Source organism: Notothenia rossii (assembly GCF_949606895.1).
Source record: "Notothenia rossii genome assembly, chromosome: 10".
NCBI classification, from domain to species: Eukaryota; Metazoa; Chordata; class Actinopteri; order Perciformes; family Nototheniidae; genus Notothenia; species Notothenia rossii.
The window spans coordinates 10822537-10835636 of NC_136908.1; the positions used below are offsets into that span (position 1 = coordinate 10822537).

The 13100-nt window shown below is 40.2% G+C and overlaps 1 protein-coding gene across 1 annotated transcript; it reads right to left on the bottom strand.

The window, feature by feature from the left end:
- Positions 1 to 342: 342 nt before the first annotated feature.
- On the bottom strand, positions 343 to 3892 carry evx1 (even-skipped homeobox 1; the record flags this gene model as incomplete). Its single annotated transcript, XM_079654571.1, has 3 exons — positions 343 to 1872; positions 2383 to 2618; positions 3529 to 3892. 3 exons carry the CDS (start codon positions 3890 to 3892, stop codon positions 1345 to 1347), a joined length of 1128 nt encoding a protein of 375 aa, XP_079510697.1. The 3' UTR covers positions 343 to 1344.
- Between the last annotated feature and the right edge of the window lie 9208 nt (positions 3893 to 13100).

Here is a 13100-nt window from a genome sequence, read left to right on the forward strand (position 1 = left end):
GTGGCTATAACGGAGCCCAGGGACCACTTAACTGTCACGGGCAATCTAGTGGTCCCATCAGGAGATATGGGCGCGCTCTGGTGTTGTGACACCAACCACTTGAGAACCAAATTAGTTTTATTATTGCAGGGGGGAGGTAGACCAATTGTGAGTGTAGAAAATCCTTAACCACCCAAATGAAAAAATACCTGAAGAAAATACTAGTTTAAATCAGTTTGTATTCTGTTGTCTTGGTTTGAATTATTGAGAGATACTGTTTTTAAATTCTCATGTTCTCAGTTGTGCTGTACGGGCTCTTTGAATGAATCAGGCGTTTAGAAAAAAATACTCAATTGATTCTTTGACAGTGTTTATTGCAAATTAGACGATTAGGACAACTCAGTAAAAATAAGAAAATAAAACAAACAGTCACTTATTAGTCCGCTTTCTCAGCCACTAAACTGGCGCCACAGTGCAATAAAAATATTTAAAAAGAGGCCTATAGGCATATATTAATCACATTTTCATCTCATAGAAGAACTGTCTCTTGTATCGTTAAGGGAGGGAACTGAAAGAGTGTTTTATATACTTAAAATGTTCACTTTTATTTATTTATTATTTTATCATTTTTGATTGTCCTCTCTCTGTCTCTCTCTCCATCCTCTTCTGGGTCCTTCTTCTTCTCTTCCCCCCTCTTCAAACCGTGCTGGCTGTAGTAATCCGTTCCCTCGGCGCCTTGTTACCTTTTGGCAGTAACGATCCCTTCCTGGTATTATCATTAATTCAACACTCAAAAATTGCCGGGTCGTACATATACATCACTTAATAATTTCACTAGCATCTGCACATTTCGGGCCGGGCCGCAGCCGAGGGCCCCGGTGTGGAGAGCTGCTTTATAATGAGACGGCCGCAGTCTGTTAACAAATCCCCTTGTTAAAAAGAGACATGGAAAGCATCATTCTCGCGTAACTAACAATACACGTAGGTCAATTTAGACGCGTAAAGAGACGAGAAGCCATAATAAAAAATTTAACGCCAATCCATCTCACATTTATTTTCTTCTGGATTCCCCTTTCTGTCAATTATCAAATAAATGTTCTGAAAATCTAATTTGTGTCCATGTCGTCACATTTCAGCTTACTGCTCTGGCTCTGTAATGGGATTATGATTTTTCAGTAATGGGAGATAAATTGTGCGTCACATAGCTGAAGATCTGGCTAATTATCTTGCCTCTGATTTAAGCTGGTTTTCACTGCTAACAGGCTACCTCCTCATGCTGTTTCAGTCCCGATCATATAATCTGTGATGTTAAAAAAAAGCTTATGTTAAATGCTTATATATAACTACAGCTGGTGTGTTTTGGTTTTATCTGGTCAGAGGCACTTCTTCCCTCTGGTCTAATGTCACAGGTGAAGATTTGCTGAGCACTGAAGGCGTGAAAGTAACAAAAGCGTCAGTCCTGCTAGTTGGGGAGCAAGCGAAGTCCGAGCCAGAGGGCCTGGTTGAGATGCCGTTGGATTGACTTGAGTGACAGGCCAGACAGGAGCAGGGGCTTCCTCCGGGTCCGAGGCCGTGGTGCGGACCCGGGTACAGGGAGGGGTGTCTGAAGGCGCACAGGAGCTCCGGCCTCGGGTAGGGATGAGACAGCATCCGGAAACTGTCGAGGGAGCGCAGGGGGTTTGAGAAAGGGGTAGCAGTTGGAACCGAGCCAGCTCCGACACCAAGGTGGGAGTAGTAAGGAATCGGCAGGTGGGTTGGGAAGGGGTAGGGCAGGTTCCCCGTGGCCGCAGCGTGGCTCATCATGTAGGTGTAGAAGGCCGGGTCTGCGGGGTGAGGCCACGTCATTGCCAGACGCTGCCGCTTGTCTTTCATCCTGCGATTCTGAAACCACACCTGGCAGAGACAGAGACACACCGAGTCAAATATTAACCACAGGCCACACTGATCCAAAGACAAACAACAATAACAAAAGCAGATAGTTAATAGGCTACTTCTGCCTTTACGCACGACTTGAAATGCAGGAAAGAGTTCTTGAATTCAGTTTTGTGATTTATATGGACGTTTATTTCTCACAAGGTGCATTTGTTCGTTGAAAACAGAAACAAATATGTATACAAAAGGCCTGTGCATGGTTAAACCATGTAGGCCTATATGTATCCTGCATATTATAAGTTATTCTCGATAGTTGGTTATGAGCTTGTCTTTCGCTTACTTTGTGGTGTTTTTGCAATATTTCTTGCATTTAGACTGTGCAAATTAATTGGAGAAATATTTGATTTTATGAGCAGTTCTGCGAGATTTCGTTTTTAAAGAGCTTTCCAAAAACAAGCTCGAATATGTGGTCGTGTATACTGAGCAAGAGGCCTGATTCAGCTCTGCTCCTTTGAGACTTAAGCATCTTACCTTGATGGTGGTTTCAGGTAGATTTAAGGCGGCCGCCAGCTCACACCTCCGCGGCCTGGATACGTAGTTTTCCCGGTAAAATTCTTTCTCCAGCCGTCCGATTTGCTCCCGGGTGAACGCTGTCCGGTACCGGCGAATCTGATCCGCTGTGTAGGACATAGATCCCGGTCCTTGGACCATGTTTCCCGGGTCAGCACAAGTCTCAGACGGGTGACCTGGAGAATCCCCATTTCGACCTGAAACAGTATACAGAATAATTCATCAGATTTAATAAGCATGCTTAAAACACATTCAGAAGAAAAGTTCCACTCAAAACACATCGAAATATTTAATTTATTTCATTCGATTCGTAATTAATAAGCTATATATGAGGCTTGCTAATTTCATTGTTTTACCTCCCTGTTCGTAATTTTAATTGTGAAGGGTCTTCCTAACATCATTTTAGCTCAGACAACTCTTCATTTTCTCTTAACATCTACCTGCTATATTTGTATTCATATTTTAGTATTTGATTTGTTGAAGCATGATTTTAAAAATAAGGACAGGTTGTATTGTTGTGATTCGTTGGTAAAAATCCACCTGTTTGGTTTGAGCTAAATAGAGCTGGAAATACTTAGTTATTTATAATAATCTGAATGTCTATTCAAATATTGTCGTTGTAGGATGTAACACATTTGTACGCACATTGCAGTCTTAAGTCATTGTGCCCAAGAAGATGCCCAACATATATGTTAGTGTCCTTCTCGTTTGGTTTTTGCTTGCGGTTTACATAAAATCCTGCATTCTTCCTCATGAATGCACACATAGGCTTTGCTTTGTACGAGTTACCTATCAAACTCAGAGGGAGAAAATGTCTAAGATTGTGGGTGTCACCTCACCGTGTTTCCAGCGACACTGGTCTCTTCACAGAACAGCTGTGCAGCACCGACTGCGGTTTTATTCTAATGTCACTGACGCTATAGTGCATTGCATTGAGGACTCATTTTGATTTTATCGTGCAGTTTTAGATATAATAAATGCACATTTTAGAGTCATTGTGTTTACCGAGGCTTCTTATTGCAATAATGCACGTTGGTATTTAATCTGATCATTGTCACGACCATGCAATCATAGAAAACCCGCAGCGATATCCGGCTCCCAGCCTACCTTTAGCTGTGGGGTAGTCCATGCTTTCAGGCGTGCAGCTGACATCAATTTCCTCGTAGAAGTCAGACTCTGTGTCTGAGCTGCTGCCGTCTTTGTGGGGATGATCTCTCCGGTGTCTCTCTCCGGACGGAGACCTACCAACTGGCCTCATTTCGGCGCGCATATTCCTCCGTGCGCTCTCCTCCATTACCAGCTGCGCTCTGTCCCGGGAGTAGGGCGCAGCGCCGGGGCTCAGACAGCTCCTGTGGCCCGGCTTCCCCTGCGGTTCTCTTGCGGGGCTCCCGATAGCTCCGGACAAACTGGAGGCGCTCTTGACAAGCTGACCTCCCTCCGCCAGCATCACCATCTCCTCTCTGCTTTCCATCACAAGCACGACTTTTAAAAAAAGTGTTCGCAAGAGCCGTCAACACCAAGGCGATGATTTTCAGGTTGGAGGGGTGTGTGTGTGTGTGTGTAGTGATGGTGGGTGGGGGGATTGAGTCCTAAGGAAAAGGAGAGGTTTTTTGAAAAGAGGGGATGCTATCCGGTCTGACCCTGAGAGAGGAGCGCTCCAGAGTGCGCAGTGGGAGCTCTGGGAGGGATCACCATTTACCCTCTCTCTCTCTCTTTCTCCGGAGCTGTCATTCTTAATAGGCCAGTCGTCATGATGGTCCCCCCCCCTGATGACGACACGCATTGATTGGGAATGGGTAAACAGACGGCAGCGTCGAAATGGAGGTGGGGGGTGTCAGAGAGGGCATAAAAGGCAGCCATGGAAATCTATCTTTCTATCCATCTCGTTGTATCTAGCTATCTTTTTTACATATATCTATCTACAATTTCCAATTTTTTTGTTGAAAAAAAGCTTTAAAAAAGATGTATGTTCACATTTGTATACCATTGAAATACATTTGACCGGTTTCAACATGCTGCAATGCATATGGTGGAGTTTATGATAATAAAAAAATAAAACGTATCAATCAAAGGGATTTTTCTATATGCGCGATTTAGTGCACCCCCCCCCCCCCTCTTCTCTTTGCCTTTAGTGCCTCCCTAATCTCCACCTAAAGTGGAGTCAAGTAAAGTCCTCAAAGGTCAAGTCTTGCGGTCAGAGTTTAGAGATATGAAGCCATTTGACATGAAGTCCTAAAAGTCATCATCTTAAAATAGAGCAGCACCATGCAGGCAGAAAGCATAATTAATTATTTATGTCTTTTGTATTATTATCAGGAATATACACAATGTCCTACATTTAAAAAAGGTAATTTTTTATTTGAAAAACAAATCTGAAATGCACTTATTTCTCCCTTACCTACATACTTTTAAACCACAAATACAAATGGCGTGCAGCTGTAACAGTGGTTTTAAAAAAGAGCAGTAATGGGTAAGACTTTTTTATTCTTTTTGGTTCCTAATTTTAAATAGTCTTACAGTGATTATGAAACATAATGAATGAAGAGTTACTTCATGGCTTTAATAACATTTAGAAACTGTGGCAGGTGTGAGGAACTCCCACAAAATAACTTCATGTGTCTTTAGAGAACAGGTATATACTCTCCCTGACCTCATATGGATTTAACAGTTGTGTCAAATCTTGGTTCATTGTATGCGTGATATTAATTGTAAAGGATGCAGTACCCACGATGTCCACTGAATGTTTTAATGCCCCTTTAGGCTTTGATCGAGTTCACTCTCCTATTCTTCCTAACTAAAATGGGCTGCCATTTTATTTAACTTTTTTTTCAGTGGCCAAAACATTTACACATGTGCTTGCAAAATCACATGTGCCTACAACCTGAATGCTAGTCTGATATCAGAAAATCTAACTATTATGTTTTCTTTCCATTTGTTTGCAGCAAATAATTTTATGTACCTTTTTTCCAAATTCAAAGGGAATAAAAAGTTTAGTTAATATTACAATATCCTGTGATCTGACATTGTAAATTTACATGTGAACAGAAAACAAAGTTGAGTAGGCAGTTTCTACAGTATTCATATAAATATACAATAATACAATATGTTGCTGTCTTGTTTAGGGGGGCCATCTCACCTTTTCACATACAAATATTATGAATAGAGACATTTGCTATCACACATTTTCAAGTGACGCTAAATGTTATCCATTATGCTTAATATAATAAAGCAATACAAGACAAATTATACCTGGGAGCTTTGTGTAATTGAAGAACAGCAAGATATTAGGGCAGCATTAGTGATCAGTTAAGCTGCTTTGTTGTATTAAATCCTGCACCTGTTCCTTACTTAAGCATATGATTTATAATAACACCCTAACCACTCTGTCTTCCGATATGTTTTCAAGTTTTGGTGAAATAGCATTAATTTATAACCTGGTCTGTTTAGAAACAGCCTTCTCCCCCCGACTTCTTATCAGATTAAGCAGCAGTAGGTTTTGTTGGTACACTCGGACGGCCATGTCGTGCAGAGAGAGTGAGTCATTTGGTCTCTCAGAGGAGATGCAGTGAGGCTGTGCAGCTCCAGTAGCCTCCGCTGTCCTTGTGCGCCCTCGCCTGTCCGAAAGAGGGAAGAGGCCCAGCGGCGGCAGCCCCCTCCCCCAGCCAGCTGAGGAGCTGAGGGAAATTCCTTTGGCTTTCTCCCCCGACTCTTTCATCTGGCCAGCAAAGGCAAAAAGTAAACCTCTCTCACTCAGACGATTGGATGTTGTTGCTTTTGGGCAGTTGATAAACACTTTTATCTGAGGCTGCTTTGCAAACATAGCTACAACTCGAAGTATAGAAGAAAAAAAGTTCCCTTTGTTTCCAACTTTCTCTCATTTTATTTAATGAATGCTGATTAAGTGACGTAAACTCCCAATGTATTCAAACTGAAGTGAGTTGTGTTTTTTAGACAGAACCAATAGCACGAATACACAGTAGATCTTTCTGCATGCTGTTATTGAAGAACAGGAACTACATGAAGGAATTTCTCAGACAAATATAGTAAGAAGGAAAAGCTAATGCATTTATTTGATTTTGGTCTTTGTGGTTCAAGGTTAGTTGAATGCTGTAAAACTCGTGAATCTGCTCATTTATATTGCCTAGTTGTTAAAAATAAGGTTGAGCTTGTGCATTATTTCCCTTATCGAACTTGTTTTTATAGCAGTGCATTTAGTTGCAAAGGCTTTTTGGATTCAGGCAGATCACTCCCGAAGCTATACCCATATTTTCTTAAAGACACAAATAGTAGTTCGACATTTTAGTTGTGATTTCCAAATCATAAAGATGGGTTACCGTGCAGTCTTTCAGTGAAGCACTGCAGATATGCTAAAGGTCCCATTGTTTTGCTACTTGGAGTTATGCAATGGGTTGTGTCCGGGGCAGATGGGATCTTGTGATCATCCGGAGATAACACTTAGAAAGCGTTTTGCGCAACAGATGATTGACCTTGTGGGTTTACAGTAGTGTCACTTATATAGTGTGTGTTTTAGATAGTGAAGGCCAGCGGATGGGTTTGGAGAGTTTGCTGATTGAGGAACCGTTTTATACTTTATTTACAGGCAGGAAGGATCATGCATTGCATTGGATAAAAACATGTTGGTCCAAATTCTGCACATTTTTGGCGGCAGAAGTGCAGAAAGTGGACCGCATTCATGGCTCTGCTTCAGTGTCTAGTTTTAAAAGGGGAGATCAAAGAGGGGGAGTGCCCCCCACGGCAGACACTGCAGAATGCGCCCCGTCAGTTTTACTAGCCAGCCCAACTTGAACTTGACCATGGAGCCTGCGCAGTACGCATGTAATCCAATCTTTGGCCCTGGCAGTGCAGAGCTGACAGAATATTTGCTTTTTAGCACAAAAAGTGTTTCATCGTGTGAATGAATGGAGTTGGTGGATGTTCAGTGTGCAGCAAGCTGAGGTGCAGTGCGTTTCTCAGAAGGAGTCAGAACCTGGAAGAAAATACCATCTAGCCTCTCCTTCATTATCGTGGCCCCTCCCATCTCCGCTGCTTCAACTTGGCCTTGAAGCAGGATGACGCGGCTACCAGAGAGTTAACTCGCTGACCTTGGAGCGAAACATGTCCTGATGACTGTAGCCTACAGCTGGAGGTCCCCGCGCTGTAAGACCCACTTTTATCGCTATTCCATCCTGCGAAGCTATCACACAAATGGCTTAGCAAGCCTCTGAGATCAAGCCTGTATCACCCTATTAAAGGGGCAAACATCATTGGCATGGCTTACCACCAATTCAGCAGTAGCAAGGCAACACACCAGGTGCAAAGCCCTGACGTTTCACAAGAGTGCATGCAATGCTTTACGCTGCGTCCCTGGCATATTTGAGAAAGGTGATATTTATAAGTCTGCCTGGCTGAAAATGGGTTTTTATTTTTAGAGAGTGTTCTGCAAGTGTGTGTCCCACTGTTTCTTAATATGTTTAACGATTTTAGCTGCTTATGGATTGGCCAGAGGTAGATTTGAGGTGATTTCTGTGCATAATTTGTTGAACTATCCTCTTATGGAGATGCTGATGTTGTCCGTGTGCAATGTAGCATTTAGACTGACATTCAATTAATTTGCATTGGATTGAAAGTTTGTTACTAAAAGCCCCGACAGAGAGCTGTGCTTCTTAATTGTAGCTTTTTGATTTGCTATGTTGAATGATAAATTATATTGCGTTTGCCATGACTTGAGTGACTCATGGATAGCAGCTTGGAAATAAGTCTTGGAATATTTTTGAGTAAGATTTTTGAATAACTTTACATCTTGAAAATGTTTCGGCCCTGATACAATTTTAATGGATGAGTCGAGATGAATGCGAAAGTTAATAAATAGCATGCTGTTTAAAAATGATCTATCTCTAAACCTACATCACATATTTATACATTTAAAAAAACGGGGGAAAGCTAGCTACCTTTTCTATAATTTGATGATGCCTTTATAAGTAATGAAATTGAACGAAACGTTCAAGTATCTTAAATATAAACTTACTGTTTTATTATGCCTTTCAAAATCCTCAGTATCCAGTTTTTAAAGAGGTACAAATGTTTCCAGTTTAATTTTTTAAGCGATATCTCCTTTATATATACATTGTGACGATTGGTCGATCTTTAAATGCAGGTCAGCTGACTCAATGTTTGCGACTATTTTCGTTTTGTTTTGACTAGATCTACATCTATTAAAATGCAAGTGGCGACATGCGTTCTCTGTTTACGCATTTTATTTTTTAAACAAGGAAACAACAAATCCTCTGAAATATAACAGGTGTAAGCGTTTCGTCCCAGGACACTGTCTTATTTAAAATAATAATAATGTTATTACATTAGTTTTCTATGTTATTATACACTATTTGCAGCTTATATTCGAGGTGCAGTGCAGACTGGGAAGTAATATTTCTATTTCGGCCTTTGTGCTTTACGGAGCAGTAGGCCAAAATGGCAGATTCTGAATATGCCATTGTATCCTCACGATGATGATTAAGGTAATTACTAACAACAAAGAAATCAGCAACAGCATCAATGGTGATACAAATGCAGGTAATAATGATGTTAATAATATGACGAGCAGGTTTAAAATGTATAGTTTTCCGTATAGGAAAAGTATACGAGTACTTACATTTGTTGTATCGTTAATATTAAGTCTTTTTTTTTTCTTTTTTTTACCGTGTGGTTACTTGAAGGAAAGCGGAGTAACAATGGCACAAAGATTACTGCAATAATTATGCATTTTAAAGAGAGTACTAATTCCTATTCTACATCCATGCATTTTCAAGCCTGTGAATGAAACAAACTGCATATACCTTATGTTTTATATAGATTCCTGCATGCCAATACATTATTTCACATGCAGCTCGCAGACATTGAAACGGCGAGCGTGAATCAAAGGCGCGCACTAAGAACACCTTAGGAATGAAACTTTCCAGTTAACTGTAGACCTTTTAGTGGCTGCCTGTGTGTGTTTCGGATTTTGAAGTGGGTCCGTTTCTCTTGTTATTTTTATGCAATCCTTTATAATCACACCGCAGGCCACCGTCCAGAAAATATGGAAAAGTCAAGTGTGGGACCGCCCTGTGGTTCCCTGCTTTGACCACAAAAACATATTGGTTGTTATGTTTTGACAACTTTTTGACAACCGTATACTTTAAACACGTGTCATCATCAACCAGACTAACATGGCTGCATGCAGATCGTCTAAGCAGCCTGTTTTATAACAGATTTTATACTATTAACAATATAAATTTATAGCTGAGCATAACTTTATATGGACCTCTCCTTACTTTACCCAGGCTTCAGGCGCTGAGGCCGGGAAATAAATGTGCTCTTTCTCTCTCGCGCTGCGTAATTTAGATGCCAGTGTAAACAGGGGGTTGAACCTTCATTATGACCTCAGAGAAAAGTCTTCAGAATGTGCAGCCAACTCCCAAAATGCAGTAGGGACCTCCAGGAATCACTGTGATTTATAAGGGAGGGTTCATATCGAATGTAGTGATGGTTTAAATCCACTATCAAATACTATCTTGGATGCTATAAAAATAACATTAAATTATGACTTTTATTGTTGGGTCCTTGCTATCTTCCAAATATTTCTCAAGATAACTAAGAAATCAGTGCCAAATCAATGATATTTGTGCGTGTTATACGTGTATCCCGTGTCCCTTTGGCGGGACATTGTGTGAGCCACTCCAATAAAGAGTGTGCCTGTGTGTCCATTGTACTTTGGGATGTCTCATGTCTGGACTGAACACATGTGCGCCCAGCGGCCACCTTGGCGAGGGCTCATTGTTGTTGTGACTACAGGACTTTAGTTTCTTATGCTGTAGGGAGGATATTTCATTCAGGGATGATTTGTGTTTGATCCATGTTGAGATCTTTTTATGAGTTGAACAAAAATAATGTATGCATTGGCTATAATGCAGATAGGTGTCAAATGTATCTTGACAAATTACATGCCAATGTATGGTAGGGTTAATGATTTATGGAACTTTGTTTATATTGAGGCTGTGCCTACATTGATGAAATGGACAACAGGCTAAGCCTTGTGCAGCTACTCCATGACTCATAGTTGTTGCTGCATGTTGCTGCTGTATGGTTTAATTAGCGTTTCTTGTATGACGCATCCAGGTTGCAGTGAATCATACTTTATATCACTTTGCATTTCGGCTGTGTTTTTCTGTTTCAAAATTGCAAACGTGATACAGACAATCTAACTTAATTTATTAAGAATATTGCACATAAACAGACTTCTTTTGATAAATTGTGAACTGATAATACATGTACATTATTTAAAGGCATAGATGCCATATTTATATATTATTAGCCTTTTGTGTTTTCTAACCGTGAGTTTTTGCATGATTAACAGGCTATACTAAGAAACTATAACAAGCGGGTTAACCCTATGTTTAATGACTGTTATTTTTAAAAGGCTGTGTATCAATAAGCTACTTTTTTGCATGTTTTGATTAAAACACACATAATGATGGTAAATATTTCAACCCTATATTTCTTATTTAATTTACACAATACCCCAAAAATACTCCCACGTATAGTTCAAATAAATGATGCACTTCCCCTAGAAAAACAGCCCATATTGCCACATTATTGTGGATATATACAAATACTATTCAATCTTTGTTATTTCTGAGTTAGATAATCTAAATCGCCATTTTTTTCTCTGATAGGCATTTGTTATGTTTAAAGCTCCCATATCATTCCCATTTTACACAAAACTGGAATGGTTTCAAAAATGTTAGGCATACATCTGTGAATAGCCTATACCATTGTTCGTAGTTGATCATTTTGTGCGTTGAAATTTAGTTTTTGATATATTGTATTTTTAGTCTTAATTTCTGTATCATTAAAAACGAGTTGAAATGTAATTTAAGATTAATTTATGTAGAGATTCAGAAATTGGAGATTTCTCTTTGCCAAAGAAAGAAATAAGATGAGACCAAATATCCTTTTTTTATTGTATTTTTATTTTATTTACATAGATGTACATACGTATATGGCGGGAAGCAAACATCTGCTTTTTTACGCACACGAGGCAGCTTCTGTTTATTTTCATTTAATGTACTTGCTCCAATATCAATAGTGCCAAATCTTATGGATAATTTTAAAACTCTGGTACCAAAACCAGTGAAAGCTCCACCAGGTCCATTTCCTCCAACATAGAATAGACGAATAGCGACTGGTCGTAAAAAATAAACAGACCAGACACACACACACACACACACACACACACACACACACACACACACACACACACACACACACACACACACACACACACACACACACACACACACACACACACACACACACACACACACACACACACACACACACACACACACACACACACACACACACACACACACACACACACACACACACACACACACACACAAGAACACACACACGAGCGACAAGTCTACCCGGTCCCCTATTTTCAGAGATCAAGATCATTTTCACACATATGTGGCACAAACACCCCCACAAGATCTGCAAATAAAAAAACACCAGCATTCCTTTTATATTTCCAACGCTGGGATACAAAAGTATAGGCACCACCCAAGTGAAGCGGGCACAGACTGGCTCGTGAGAATGAACGGTGGAGAAAACAAAATAATAGTAAAATTTAATGCCCTCCAATAGCTTTCATTGGGACAGGAATTCTCACCCCTCTTCCGCTCTTTTCAAGCGCTCAGACGTCCCTTCAAAGCCTGAATAGCGCGACAGGCGGGATGGCTAGACAGCAACTTTCAACTTGACCTTGGCCTCCAGCCGCGTCTACTCCTATGTAAAAACACAGGCATTGCTTAGTCCATGGCTCTTTTCGAGCTTTGCATATTGTAAACATGTGGGAACTAGTTTGTGAAATAGCATCTTAAACCAGGATGTAACATCCGTTTTTCTTTGTTTTTACCTGAAGTATATGTAGCTATTAAAAGAGCTGCTTGTATATTTGCATCTACAAATTCACCTAGGCCTATATGAAATACATCGACTCATACGGTTAGCAGTTTTTCATCCTTTACATTTGGTGTAGTACGGAAACGTATTCAATACGACGTATATAAACGCTTAAGGGGGTGACGTAATTATGTTTAGTTCTTTGTGGATCGTGTGCAACATTGGAACACAATATAATTGTACATTATGTTTGTATAACTGTGAATCTCCTCTTGTAAATGGCTGTAGAATGATACTCAGCTCCTGTTACGATGCAGACAAAGGCTGATGAGTGTGCGTGCGTAAAGGCCTGTGTATATATTAGTTATATAATGTAAATAGATGAGTACAACTTTCTTTGTTGACCACCTTTCAATAACCGACTCCTATATGAGCTTTACACATATTAATAAACATTTTTAACCAAGTAATACAAGCATTTCGGATATATACAATCCATTGCGAATAAAAGTAGGCTATATATGCTACTCTGATGTTTTATTTTGATTTTTAAGGAGTAAGGCACAATATCCATCTGAATTGAATAAGCAACGATAAAATATAAATCACCTAATAGGTATGGTCACCTTACCTCGCCGCATTTTTCTCCATTTAATTATCTGTAAGGGTGATGTTTACCGTCCTCTTTGCATAGCCCGGTCACGTGGTAACATCTGGGCCAATGACAGCTCAAC